This window comes from Channa argus, chromosome 1, assembly GCF_033026475.1.
Source record: "Channa argus isolate prfri chromosome 1, Channa argus male v1.0, whole genome shotgun sequence".
NCBI classification, from domain to species: Eukaryota; Metazoa; Chordata; class Actinopteri; order Anabantiformes; family Channidae; genus Channa; species Channa argus.
The window spans coordinates 7,235,533-7,249,544 of record NC_090197.1 but is presented as its reverse complement, the minus strand read 5'-3'; the positions used below and the strand labels follow the sequence as shown (position 1 = coordinate 7,249,544).

At 36.7% G+C, this 14,012-nt stretch overlaps 1 protein-coding gene across 12 annotated transcripts in view; it reads left to right on the top strand.

Moving 5' to 3' along the window:
* LOC137101179 (major histocompatibility complex class I-related gene protein-like) overlaps positions 1-14,012 on the top strand; it is a 41,134-nt gene that overhangs the window by 4,392 nt on the left and 22,730 nt on the right. The window contains exons 3-11 of one of the 12 annotated variants that reach the window (XM_067479250.1): positions 1,517-1,795; positions 2,234-2,536; positions 2,851-2,952; positions 5,476-5,526; positions 6,582-6,755; positions 7,077-10,022; positions 10,157-10,550; positions 10,763-10,958; positions 12,260-12,332. The exons of 3 other annotated variants lie outside the window; for them this stretch is intronic. In XM_067479250.1, coding sequence (XP_067335351.1) covers positions 1,517-1,795; positions 2,234-2,536; positions 2,851-2,952; positions 5,476-5,526; positions 6,582-6,652 — 806 coding nt within the window. In that variant the 3' untranslated portion in view covers positions 6,653-6,755; positions 7,077-10,022; positions 10,157-10,550; positions 10,763-10,958; positions 12,260-12,332. Of the gene's footprint in view, positions 1-1,516; positions 1,796-2,233; positions 2,537-2,850; positions 2,953-5,475; positions 5,527-5,642; positions 5,716-6,039; positions 6,125-6,581; positions 6,756-7,076; positions 10,551-10,762; positions 10,959-12,259; positions 12,333-14,012 lie in introns of those variants that run through there. 8 more of the 12 variants (XM_067479240.1, XM_067479260.1, XM_067479284.1 and 5 more) reach the window with 8 other exon arrangements.

The following is a 14,012-nucleotide window of genomic DNA, read 5'->3' as shown; positions in this document are numbered from 1 at the left end:
GCAGGAGTTTGATCACGGAGCAGACAAAGTGCAGAAAGGGGGACAGACTGAGACCAGGTCCAGGGAAACAGTCTGATAAATACACGTTAGAAACCAGGAGGCTGCAAGAGAGTCACAGTCCAAGTGGAGATGAATGATCAATCTGACTGTGTGTGTGTGTGTGTGTGTGTGTGTGTGTGTGTGTGTGTGTGTGTGTGTGTGTGTGTGTGTGTGTGTGTGTGTGTGTGTGTGTGGAGGCTGTTTAAATCCTGAGGCTGATAACTGAGGATGAACAACATGTGAGTGTGTTCAGGTCTGACAGTGAAGGAGGGACAGGAAACAAAGAGAGGGACTGAGTGTGTGAGTTGCTGGTGGTGGTGGTGGTGGTGGTGCTGTGTTGGGGGGGACAAACTGGGGAGACTGAGGGTGAATATTGACTTGACGTGAGGGAGAGAAAAGGAGCAAGAAATGTGTAAAGAGCAGGACGGTGACAAAAACTCAACTTTAAAAGCAACACAACAACGTGTCTGTATTTAACACAGTGTTAGTGAAGAGCTTTAAAACACACGTGAGGATTGTTAGTTATTGTATCAGTGACACGTGACAGACACCAACAAAACACCACATAACAATCAAATGAAGAACACACACAGTGAAATGTGACGTGAAACTACCGACATGTGAGAAGCTGCACGTTGATGTGACGTCTGTTTAAATAAAAGATAACACACAAGATTTTACTGACAGATATTTAAAGATTCTTGGCTAAATTTTAAAGGATTCATTTTTAATAAATCCCAGTCATTTCTTTTTAAACCAAAGCTGAACCATAAAACTAAAAATCCCTGTATCAACATTATTCAGCATCATTCTGATTTCCAGTCTCACTGTTTCTCCTCCAGTGTTTTTCCCCCGCATTCGTTTCGTGATCATAAAGATAATTTAACTGACAGGAAGTGAATTAATGAGGCTGGAATTAAATTTCTGAAAATATATATTTTTTTAAGTAAATCTGATTTTAAGATTCATATGAGCAGATGCCAGCATCTGCATCCCAAGTTACTTCTAAATGTTTCGTCTTAGTTCGTCCCACTAAAGATAAACGGAGGGAAAAGACGTGAGGAGAGAGGAGCAGTGGAAAAACAATTAATCCAGTAATAGAAAAAAATACTACTGATAATCAGATAATCACCTTTTACCAAGAAAACGTCCTAAATATTGGTTCCTTTTTAATTTGATAGAATAGATTTACTATTAAAATTAATATTTTACACTGAAGTGTTTAAATTTGTGGTCTTGATGGATCAGTGTGTCTTTGTGGTAAAGACAGAATATGGACTGTTCTAGAATCTGAATCTTTGAAGCAGTCTCTTCCTCTCTGTGTCTATCTTGTCTATCAGCACTGTTCAGGTGACTGGATGTGATTTGTTCCCATAGAAGCTGTGACAGCAGAAGATGAACATCTTGTGTCTCTGTGGTAGATCTGTGACTATGCTGACATCACACTCTGGTTTACTGAAGACTGTTTCTCTCTCAGGTGTTCACATTGTCCAGCGGATGTACGGCTGTGACTGGGATGATGAGACTGATGAGGTCACTGGTTATTATCAGTATGGTTATGATGGAGAAGACTTCATAGCATTTGACGTGAAGACAGAGACATGGATCGCTCCAAAACCAGAGGCTGTTATTACCAAACTCAAGTTGGATAATAACAGAGCAGTCAGAGCACAGAGGAAGAATGATCTCACCCAGATTTGTCCTGACTGGCTGAAGAAGTATGTGAACTATGGGAGCAGGTCTCTGCTGAGAACAGGTAGAACCACATGAGAAGATGCAGTTTTATGAACACAACTATCCTCACACAGTTCCTCTGTTTCAAACCAACACTAACCAAAGTATAATTTACATATAACAATATACACTGACCCACTACGTGTATGTCTCACTTTATACACTTTTTTGTTTCTCACATTTTCCCTCTCACCTCTCTACAACTTTCTGCCTCCTTCTTTTTACTGTTTCCTCTTTCACTCTTTATCACCTCTGTTTTCTTTCTCTTCTCCTTCGCTACATTCTGTTTACATTCACTTTTTCTGGACACTTACGGTCCAGTTTTAAATCTCTCTCTCTCCCTAACACATTTCTTTGTGTCTTATTTTCCTGTCTCCCCATGTTACATCAAAAAGGAATCACAATATTAATATGCAGCAAATAATAAAGCAATGACAAATTGTTCTCATCTCTCCTCCAGATCGTCCCTCAGTGTCTCTGCTCCAGAAGTCTCCGTCCTCTCCAGTCAGCTGCCACGCTACAGGTTTCTACCTTGACAGAGCCACAATGTTCTGGAGGAAAGATGGACAGGAGCTTCATGAGGACGTGGACCATGGAGAGATCCTCCCCAACCATGATGGAACCTTCCAGATGAGAGTTGATCTGAAACTTTCATCAGTCAAACCTGAAGACTGGAGGAGATACGACTGTGTGTTTCTGCTCTCTGGTGTGAAGGATGATGTCACCACCAAACTGGACAAAGCTGTGATCAGGAGCAATGAAGGTGAGACTGGACTCATGTAGTTCCACATTTTAATTTTTCGTGCTCTATACAGTTAAATTGTTATGCACTTTTAAATTTGAGTCAGAGAACTTGAACTGTGTTCATTCTCAAATCAGTTGCAGATTGGTTCTTAAAGTTAGATTTTTATTTGGGTCAAATTTATTTCATGTTTGTTTTTCTGCCACAAGAAAAAATCAATAAATAAAAACAATAAAAATAAAAATCTATGTTTACTGAAAAACAAGGTTATAAACAAAATCATTTGTTCTGTGTTTCACCTGTGGAAGGTTATATTTTGTGTTTGTTTTCAACAGAGAAGCTCATTGACATGTTCGTCCCAATCATTGCTGCAGTGGTTGTTGGTCTTGTCATTGTTGTTGTCATTGGAGCTGTGATGTACAAAAAGAAGAAGAAAGGTGAGACAACTACACATCTCCAAATTAGATTTTTGCAGGTCTTATATGATGTAGGACTGATAACTTACACAGATACTAAGTGAAACAAGCTTCACATCCTGGCATCTCACAGTCTGATGACAGAACCAAGCAGGTCTCTCAGGACTTTACAGTGTCAGCATTTCACTCACATATTCAACAATTAGATTGTGCAAGTGTGAACAATTTGTTTGGATGCACCAGTGTGAGTGAATGTTATTAGCCTGAGTGGTTCTCAAATGGCTGCTTTTTATTTCCACTTAAAGACTGCAGGGACTCGGCTGGTTCTGGTGGACTTACCACCTGAGAAACCAGCTCCTTCCTCTGCCCCCGTCCACTGAATCAGTGATTTCTATTTTCTTTAGTCTGTTTAAACTTCACCCAGTTATTAACGTTGGGACTGTTATTTATTACATGGATTCTTTGCTGTTGTAGACATTAGTGCATTTTATTAGGGACACCTATAGCTAAAACTACTGTGAATCCTCTTACTGATAAACATCCCATAATCTACAGTGAAAGTCCGGCTGTGCTCAGAGTAAAAGGCTGTTTTTTCTGGTGTGTCATATTGATTATTACAGGGAGGTTTTAATATTGCTTCATAAATGGAATAAAGATGACAGAGACATTAGTTTCATTTTTACATTGTTTTCTGAAATCTGGCAGCACTGGCAATGGAGCCCCTGAAACTAAATTTAAGCATTGAGCCATTGTAATAGGAGAAATGATCGTAAAGGAAAGTTAAATCATAACACAAAGGCAGAAAGGAAACTTAAAGCCAAATTGATTTAACCTTAGAAACTCGTTTATGTCACATGTCAAATAAATAAATACCAAGATGTAGGAAGGAGGATCTTATTAGGGATCTTTGAGAATTTAATTGTAATGATTCATATAAAATCCATCATACTTTCCATTATCACTGTTCTCAATGGTTTGTGCAAAACACCAATAGACATTCATATAGCTTTACCTCAGGCTTTGTCATGGCAGGAATAACTTGAGACACCATTTTATACAGACATGCATCTCTGTGTTTATCTGCTGGCACTTTTTTGTAATGTCTAGGAGACATTTTTCCTTTCTAGATAATTACCTGGTTCTACATCTTCAGCAGGAAAAGAACACAGATGTTGTTTAGCTGTTGTTAAGCTTGCAGTCAGTGCTTTGAGAGGATCAGCTGTTCATGTGTCATTTATGAGGGGAACTGAAAGCATTTGAGAAATTGTGTTTCAGCTGACAGATGTTCAATTATTTTATAATTTACCAAGTTTTTTCTTTTATCACATGAAAACTCTTTTGAAACATTTTTGAAAGATATTCCAGTGTAATATGGAATCAACACGTGAGTAAAACCTATATTAGCTGAACTACAGAGAGATTTTGGATACTGTCTCCATGAGTACTGCCTTAAGTAAATGAAGATACAGTATGTCCAGAGATCCAAGTCCGACAGTAACAGACAAATGAAGCCTACAACAAACCACTAGAAAAGCCAACTGTGGACATATGATTATTTCATTAGTTTTACATTTTATATAAACTACTTACAGTATCAAGAACCCTGCAACATGTTCAAATGCAGCCTGTAAAGACTGATAGTTAAATCAGGTAATGTTACATAACCTGTAGCCTGCGCTGAAAGATTTGAACATTACATATATAGACACATCAGTCCAGTTCTACAGTGGAGCTATTGAAGCAGTGAGTCCATCATAATAGTGAACTGTCTGTTATGAGCTTCATTAGTTTCACTGGTGCCTTGTTCAGCATGTGGCTGTTTGCAGCACAATGATCACAGTGAAAATGTAAACTTCAGTCTGTCACCATACAAATCAAAAGACTAAGTGGTTTTAGAAAGTTGCAGGCTGATTATCTTGAACAAGTTTCTGCTAATTAAAATCAGCAGATTTTAGATGTGGTCTTAGTCTTTTAGACCCCAGTATATGTTGTTAAGCTTTCAGGTTTTTGCTGTTGTACTTTGACTCATGATGTATAATAATATAATATATATATATAAAGAGATAATATATCATAATATAATCATATAAACATTATACACTTATTATACACAACTCACAATTGATAAGAATGATAGTGAGCTGCCATTTTCTCTTGTATAGAAACATATGTTTTAAAGATGGCAATCAAGTGTTTTTAGGTCGTAGAAATTATCATAAAATCTTGGACCAGCAGTTACCTACTATATTAATAAATTCATTTCCAACTGCTTTAATACAATCACAAATAATGACCAAACCCCTTACTTAACCACTTGTTGTTGAATATATATATATATATATATATATATATATATATATATATATATATATATATATTATATGTTTAATGTTATATGTAATGTTTCACAATGTAACATAATGTTACAACAGCTGAGAAATTAAGTTCAGGTGAAGTTTAAAATTTCTTGATTCATTGATTGATTGATAGATTGATTTAATTACTGGATAATAGTTGGAAACGTTTTTTCCTTTCTCTCCTCAGTGACAGACGATTCCAATGGTTCCGAAGGCAGCGACACACCATTGAATAGAGGTAACTAACTGCTTTTGTTTGACCAGACATCCACTCTATGCTTTACAAAATGTTTCTGGATTGAAAATGTCTCACAGTGTCAGGATGCCAGTAACAGTGTGTTTGTGATTTAACAGCTGCCAGCAGCACTGATGTCATGGAACAACTCAATCCAACAAACTATAGAACAAACTCCCAAACCTGAAAACTGTGAGTAACTTGATATGTTAAACAAAACTGCATGAAACTTTGTTAAAAAGAATCAAAAACAGAGATGATAGTAGATAAAAATGGACGAATCAACACTTTACACACAAACACAGTTGATTTAAAGGTTTGTGTGTTTATTTAAAATGAAATCACCATAGTGACCAATGTAATATACATATAGACCCACTTCTACTTATATTTACATAGTTGATATGATACAGACCTTGAGTTAACATGTTCTTGTCAAACTGTGGAACGTTTCTTATACTTGGAAGTTCTTTCTTTGATTCTTTAGATCAGTGCTTCTCAACCTTTTTGTTCTAGAAGCCCCCTCACTTGTATCAAAGACATGCTGAGCACCCCCAGCCCACACAGGCAAAATCCATGAGACTAATGACTTATTATCAGTGTAAGCACCTACACACACAGTATAATTGTCCTAGATGTCCCTTAGACTAGTTAACTGAAACAGGGGCATGGGACCAAAGGCTGTAGATCACTGGGGAGATCAGAAACTTCAAAAACATCTGGAAAGAATAAATATTTCATGTCTAAATGTAAATCCGAGGGTTGATTTAATATTCAGAGAATGTATTACTTTATAAAATATACGAAGTAAGAACCTAAAATTACACATCCAATAAATATTTGTATTAATGTTGTTCCACCAATGGACACATACACAAAATATAGACATCAGTAAAAAGTTTCCAATTGTGTAAATACTCTGCTTGTAAATTTTCTTTCAAACTTGTAAAAGTTTTTTTCCTCTCTACTCTTAATCAATTTTCTAGGTGTAAAGTTTTCATTTGTTTGTTTTCTGTTGTCTCTCTTTTAATTTGTTTTAATTGTTCTTTTAATTACAGCTGAGGTGGCAGATGTCATCAGTGTGTGTCTACATCACATCAATGCACTTTACTGTGGTGCAGGAAGGTAGAGCGGTCATCCACCAATCTCACAGTTGTTGGATGGATCCCTGGCTCCTCCAGTCACATGTTGAAGTGTCCTCGAGCAAAACAGTGAACCCCAAGTGTGTCCTGGTGAGTGTTGGCCAGCTGCAGAGCAGCTCCCCCATCGGTGTGTGTGAGTGTGAATGGGTGAATAAGAAGCAGTGTAAAGTGTTATATAAGTGAAGACTATTTACTTTACAAACTTTTTATCTGTGAATGTTGTCTGCTGTACTGTGGGATGTGTTTGTGTCTATTGACTGATGTTTATGAGCTACTTTTATGTCCTTTAAAATTGCCTCTAGGGGACAAATAAAGTGGTTTGAATTGAATTGTTGGGAAAATAATATGCAGTGACTGCAAATGTGTTTTATATGTTGTTTGGTTGTTTTTTTTGCATTTTCCTCTGTTAAGGTTGATGAAACAAATAACTGTACTAGACACACACATCTTCATTTAAACAGAGAAGTCAAACTGGCGGGGATAACATCAAGCGCCAGGACTCTTAGACGGTATTTACCATCTTTAACATCAGCCTCGATCTTTTCATTCGTTAGCTTTTTGAATCTTTTTGAATTTTAATTTAAAATATTTGAAATGTAAAAAGAAATGTCAACATATTATTGGACACTGATGGTGTTTGATCTTTATTTATCATGTAGTCTAGATTATGTCTTGACTTCTTCCTGCAGTAAATATGGCACTGTGAATAAATATGTAAATAAATATGGAAGTAAATATGGTTGTAATGCAGAGATTTTTTGTATTTTTATTATTTAATCTACGTTTTAGACCTGCAACAAAAGTCATCACCACAGCATCTATACTGTAAGGACACATTGCAACACAAAGTAAGGACACTGTGACCAAACTTTCTCTACTTAAAATCTACTCACTATAATTGGACTTAATATCATTTAGCTAAAAGAATATGGCTGAGCTGAAGCAGCTCTGTAAAGAAGAATGGTCCAAACTTTGTGCAGGTCTGATCCACAGCTCCAGAAAACACTTTTTCTGCCAAAGCTGGTTTAACCAGTTATTAAAACACTTTTGCCATTTTTCTTTCCAACACTACTTTTATGATTAATGAATGTGTTTAATAAAGACATGAAGATCATGACTGTTTGTCTTTTATCAATATTGTGTTTAATATTTGAAATATTTGTGGCTTTGATAAAGATCAGAGCCACATTTCGGGATCAATTTTTTCAGAAAATCAAAAGAGATTGTAAGGGGTGACGTTACCTTTTCTTGAGACTCACTGTACAAGCAGCAAAATCTGCTCATTTACCTTTTTAAACTTGTGACCCCAAAGTTGCTACACAATCATTTCACTTACTGTGCCACAGTAAAATGGTCCAAGTGTCCAAACATCAACAGTACTGTAAAATGTCTCTTGTTCAGTGGTTTTCAGCGTACAGAGCTTTATAACAAACCAGGAAGACAGAGACAAAGCTGAACTGATCAGATGGTTTAGAAGTTCCCAGATTGTCTTTCTGCAAGTTTAATTTATACATTTCTTCACTTGTGCTGGAGCATTAAAATAACAAGTTATTCTAATGTTTTGGCCCCACATTTGTTTGAAATTGAGCGACCAAGCCATTAGCATCACCTCTTTATATGATGCTCTCTAGTACGACCCCACCACCCACTATGAACTAAATGATAAACACATTGCAGAATTATTGCTTTTTTGACACATTCAACCTAAAAACTGAGAAATTATAACCTTGTAAAATTCATGTCAAAGCCAATGTATTGGATTACATTAATGCTACAGGTGGCCATAATGTTATGAAAAAAAAATCCCTCTTAGTGTTTTGCTGTTATATAGAATGATATTACTTATACCTTAAAGTATATTTAGCATTTTGCTGCTGTAGTTGTAGCAATACATTGTCTGTAAGATCACTAGAACCAAAAAGACAAAAGACATTATGGTGGACATCAGGACCACCAAGAAGTCCACATGCAGTCTTATAGGCCATGGAGAGAGTCCCCAGCATCAAATTCTCTGTAAAACGTTCCAAAAACTGACATTATTGAATTCAGAGAAGACTGATGTGCTGCTACCATTGAAGAACATGTAATAATCAATACATGTACAATATTATTGAGGACATTCCAAACAAATAATTCTACAACTACACATGATATACAACACCTAAATACACCACGTTCTCTATCTGACCACCGCACCTGATGCTGATGCTTTTGCATCTCCAGTCGTATCTTATCGCTAACCAAAGTTCTTCTGTATTTTGAGTTAGTTCTCGTTGAGATTTTCATATTTTGTGTTATGTAAATATGTGTAAGGACACAATTACAGTTTTGTTGTGCTTCCATAACAACAATAAGGTTGTTGGAAAATCATCCTTGACAACAGGTCCGGGTTAAAGGAAGACTTTCAGTCCTTTAGTTGGCAACAATACTACTAACAATACTAACTACTACAATACCAACAATTAAGGTACATTGAGTCAGTAAATCAGAAAATATCAGATTCAATTTCAATTTGAAGTATAGTACATTACAAGTATAAAGTTTCATTAAATACCGATAAATAATGTAGAGATGTGTGTGTTAGTACAAAACATGAGTAAATATACTCCATATACTATAGTTGTTGGATCCATTAGAGTAGTGGCAGCTTCACTGACAGTGTGGTACTGTCACAGGGCTGCCAGGCATTTACAGTATTTGCTTGACTGTAATACTGTAGGTGTCATCATTTAGAAACTTTACAATACTACTTAGTGCTGTGTCTTAATCAGCTAAGGTGTAGTTTTAACTACAACAGAGACCTGTACTTAAGGACGGACACTAGATTCAATTGTTTGTTCAATTATATATATTTTTTATTCATTTGTAAGTAATAAAAACGTTTCAGACAAAAAAACAAATCAGGAGAAATGTACAGTGGTTGTACAGTAAGCAAACTATCAGGTTAAACAACCACACAACTGAGGACACTTACCTACTTAATGTCAGACAGACATAACCGGTTCTGCAGCTGTTTGAACTGACACCTCACAATAGGAAACAGAGATCATCCAGTGTCATCTTACATTCGCATGTACACTTCCTCAGTCTGGTTTAAATAGAGAACTTGGTTGAACATGATGGTCAGACTAATGTTTTGGAGGCCTTTGAACAACAAGTAACAGAATATTGCCAATACAAATACACATATATATTTGATCACCATAATTTTCGATCTTTATGTATGTATTTATTTGTGTCATGATGTCTGTCCAACGCTGATTGTAATTACAGACATCAACTGAAAACAGATTTTATCCACAGGCCATGAGGCTTGTGAAATTTCTCATCACTCCTGATCAGTCCTCCTTTTTTACTGTAAATATACTTACTTTTATTTATTTATTTTTTACTGTAAATGTACTGATTTTTATTCTTTAATTTTATTTCTGTGTATTTTATTTCATTGTATGGTGTAACTAACTATGTTAATTTTGATTGGTCTGTTTTAGTGACGTAACACTGAAACTAAAATCCCATTGGTTCAGGTGGAGGCGGATCTTAAACACCTTTTCATTTCTTTGGTTCAGACTTAGAAAGACAACACCTGGAAGCCCGCGTCTCGTCTTAACCTGTTTATTAAAGAAAAAGGCGACTGTGGCAGGAAGGTAGAGCGGTCGTCCACCAATCTCGCAGTTGTTAGTCCGATCCCCGAAGTGTCCTTGAGCAAGACACCGAACCCCAACTTAGCGAATGTGAGAATGAGAAGCAGTGTAAAGTGCTTTGAGTACAAATAGGTAGAAAAGCGCTGTATAGGTGCAGAACATTTAAAACATACTGAAGAAAATGAAACAATGGACACCTTGATTTTTCTGCTTCTCCTGGGAATAAACGACGCGACGGGAGGTGAGTTAAACACTTCTTAGTGTCGTTTGATCATACAAGAAAAAACGCGTCATGTTTTTATGATCTGCAGGCTGTTTGTATAAGCTCTGACTTAAATATATGAAGGTTTATTTCCAAAGGTTCCTATATGTAATACAGTATAACTTCTAATCTTAAAGCTCACGTTAGTAGGCCTAAAACCTTCTTCTCATTTATCATTATTACTATTTGAGCGGCTGTAGCTCAGTCGGTAAAGGCGTCCACGGACCACAGGGTCAGTGATTCGATCCCCGGTCCAGGCTATATGACGAAGTTTCTCTGGGCAAGACACTGAACCCCCAACAGCCCATCCACAGCTGTGCAGTCCCGGTCCAAGCCCGGTAGAAATTGGGGAGGGTTGCGTCAGGAAGGGCATCCAGCGTAAAAACGGTAAAAACAAATCAACATGCGGACAATGATCAGGACAAAACTATTTGTACCTAACTATTTATTATTTAGTGTTTTTATTTCTGAAAGGGGGCACAGTTTAATAACATGTTTAATTTATTTTCCAGTATTTGGATAATTGTTTCAATGTATGTTGTAAATACAGGATGGGGCTGTTTGTCTGTTTATGCCTCCATTTTGGTTTTGACATGTGGCACAACTTTGATCTTAATGTCAAAATGAAAGCGTAAAGTCTATATGCAGCACAAAACACCCCAGAGCAGGAGAAAAAAAAACTAAACTCAGAGAAATAATTAGGAGCAATTATAAAAGAAATTTAGTAAAGTGTAGTGTAAATGTGATGTAAATAATATAATTATCTTTTGCATTAAATAGGTTGGTTTATAATTAAAACAGTTTCACAGAGTAGAAACGTGATTTTACCTGTGCACATAATATTTTGTTATTGCTGTTCATTGTTTAATTATCCCAACAAGTGCATTAATGGTGTTGTTTTCAAAGACTGGAACTTGCTGAAGCCAAAACAAGTCCTGCTTATTGATACAATATTTAAGATGATTCATTCTAAACATTTTCTAACATGATACCAGAAATGTGGTTGATGTTTTTTAATCACACAAACATTGACACTGTAATATGAAGAACAAAACACAAATAACATATACAAAACAAATAACCTGTTTCTATCTCAGAATAAGTAAATAAGGCATCTGTGAAAACTTTGTATAATATAATATAATATGTGTACAAAGTTCATATGTTGTATTGTTTGACATCTGTATATTTATGTACAGTAACATAAATATAATATAATTTTCAGAAAACACTACAAGTCACTTTGTAAATGTAAAGTTACAGAAATATGATCTGCATACAGCAAAGGACAATGCTGGATTATGAAATGGAATCTACTTTGGCAAAACATCTACTCTGTTAATACTTAAAAAAAGGCTGGAGAATATACAACAGGACTAAGAACCTCTTAGTCAAATCCATGACTATTTAATATTCCATAGGAGAAGAGCTGCAGGTCTTACAGTTATGAAAACATTAGAAGAAGATGGTTGTTTTACAGTATTTTCTATCACTGAAAGTTAGATACAGAATCTGATGACCATTTTAATATTTATTTTTTACATTTTTCTTTTTTTTTCTATTTAAGTATTTGTTTTCAAGATAAAATCTGAAATATTGGGCAATAGAACCAACAACTGCGAGATTGGTGGACAACCGCTCTATCTTCCTGCGCTACAGTCACCCCTTGTTCTTTTTGCCTTTTGAAGGAAGCAGATACAAACGCTCGTACACAGTGGGATTAAACGCAACCATCCACTGTGTTTACTGGGATTAAATCAGGTGCAAATAACAAAATATTGCTAAGACCCCTCATACATTTACTCTCATATTTTGTCTTTGCTAACAGATTGTGAGCAGCAATATGGTTTCATGCCTAGAAAGAGTACAACAGATGCAGTATTTGCTTTGAGGATGCTGATGGAGAAGTACAGACAGGGTCATAGTGAGTTGCATTGTGTCTTCGTAGATTTAGAGAAAGCGTATGACAGGGTCCAGAGAGAGGAGCTGTGGTATTGTATGAGGACGTCTGGACCGGCAGAGAAGTATGTTAGAGTGGTGCAGGACATGTATGAGAGCTGTAAGACCGTGGTGAGGTGCTGTAGGTGTGACAGAGGAGTTCAAGGTGGAGGTGGGTCTGCATCAAGGATCAGCTCTGAGCCCCTTCTTGTTTGCTCTGGTGATGGACAGACTGACAGATGAGGTTAAACAGGAATCTCCGTGGACTATGATGTTTGCAGATGACATTGTGATTTGTAGTGAGAGCAGGGAGCAGGTGGAGGAAAATCTAGAGAGGTGGAGGTCTGGTCTGGAAAACAGAGGAATGAAGCTTAGCAAGACAGAATACATGTGTGTTAATGAGAAGGACCCAGGTGGAACAATGATGTTACATGGAGCAGAGGTGAAGAAGGTGCAGGACTTTAAGTACTTAGGGTCAATGGTTCAGAGCAATGGAGAGTGTGGAAAAGAGGTGAAGAGGTGAGTGCAGGCAGGTTGGAACGGGTGGAGAAAAGTGTCAGGTGTGTTGTGTGATAAAAGAGAATCAGCGAGAATGAAAGGAAAGATGTTCAAGACGGTGGTGAGACCAGAGATGTTGTTTGGCTTAGAGACAGTGGCACTGAAGAAAAGACAGGAGGCAGAGCTGGAGGTAGCAGAGCTTAAGATGTTGAGGTTCTCTTTGGGAGTGACGAGGATGGACAGGATCAGGAATGAGGACATCAGAGGGACAGCTCATGTTAGATGTTTTGGAGATAAAGTCAGATTGAGGTGGTTTGGACATGTTCAGAGGAGAAACTGTGAATATATCGGTAAAAGGATGCTGAGGTGGGAGCTGCCAGGCAGGAGGTCTAGAGGAAGAACAAAGAGGAGATTTATGGATGTAGTGAGGGAGGACATGAAGTTAGTTGGTGTGAGTGAAGAGGATGCAGAGGACAGAGTTAGATGGAGGCACATGATTCACTGTGGCGACTCCTGAAAGGGAGCAGCCGAAAGGAAAGAAGAAGATTTTGTCTTTGCTAACAGATTTCTGTGACTCTGTTCACTGCATCCTGGGCTTATTTCCAGCTCTCATGGCATTTTATCAGTGGTTGTATCAGAGTTTTATTCTTGAAATCACAGAGCTGTTAGACTGTTGCTGTTACTATGCGATGTGACAAAAGGAGCAGTTTAGAAATAAAACTGAAAAAGCATCAAATCATAACTAAAACAGCTTCAGCCCATCATTTATGTTCTATTACCATTAATTAGTTAATGACCAAAAAATGATTGAGTACTTTTACTTATAATACTTTAAGTAGAATATAACTCATATACTTATCATTTTACTTAAGTTGAAATCTGAGTGTGTACTTTTGTTTGTGTATTTGTACTTTTACTTCATCCACCACCAGCTTTGATGGCTGTTTTTACAAAGTGCAGGCTCATTAATAATTTTATAATATTGAACATATTTTAAAATAATAA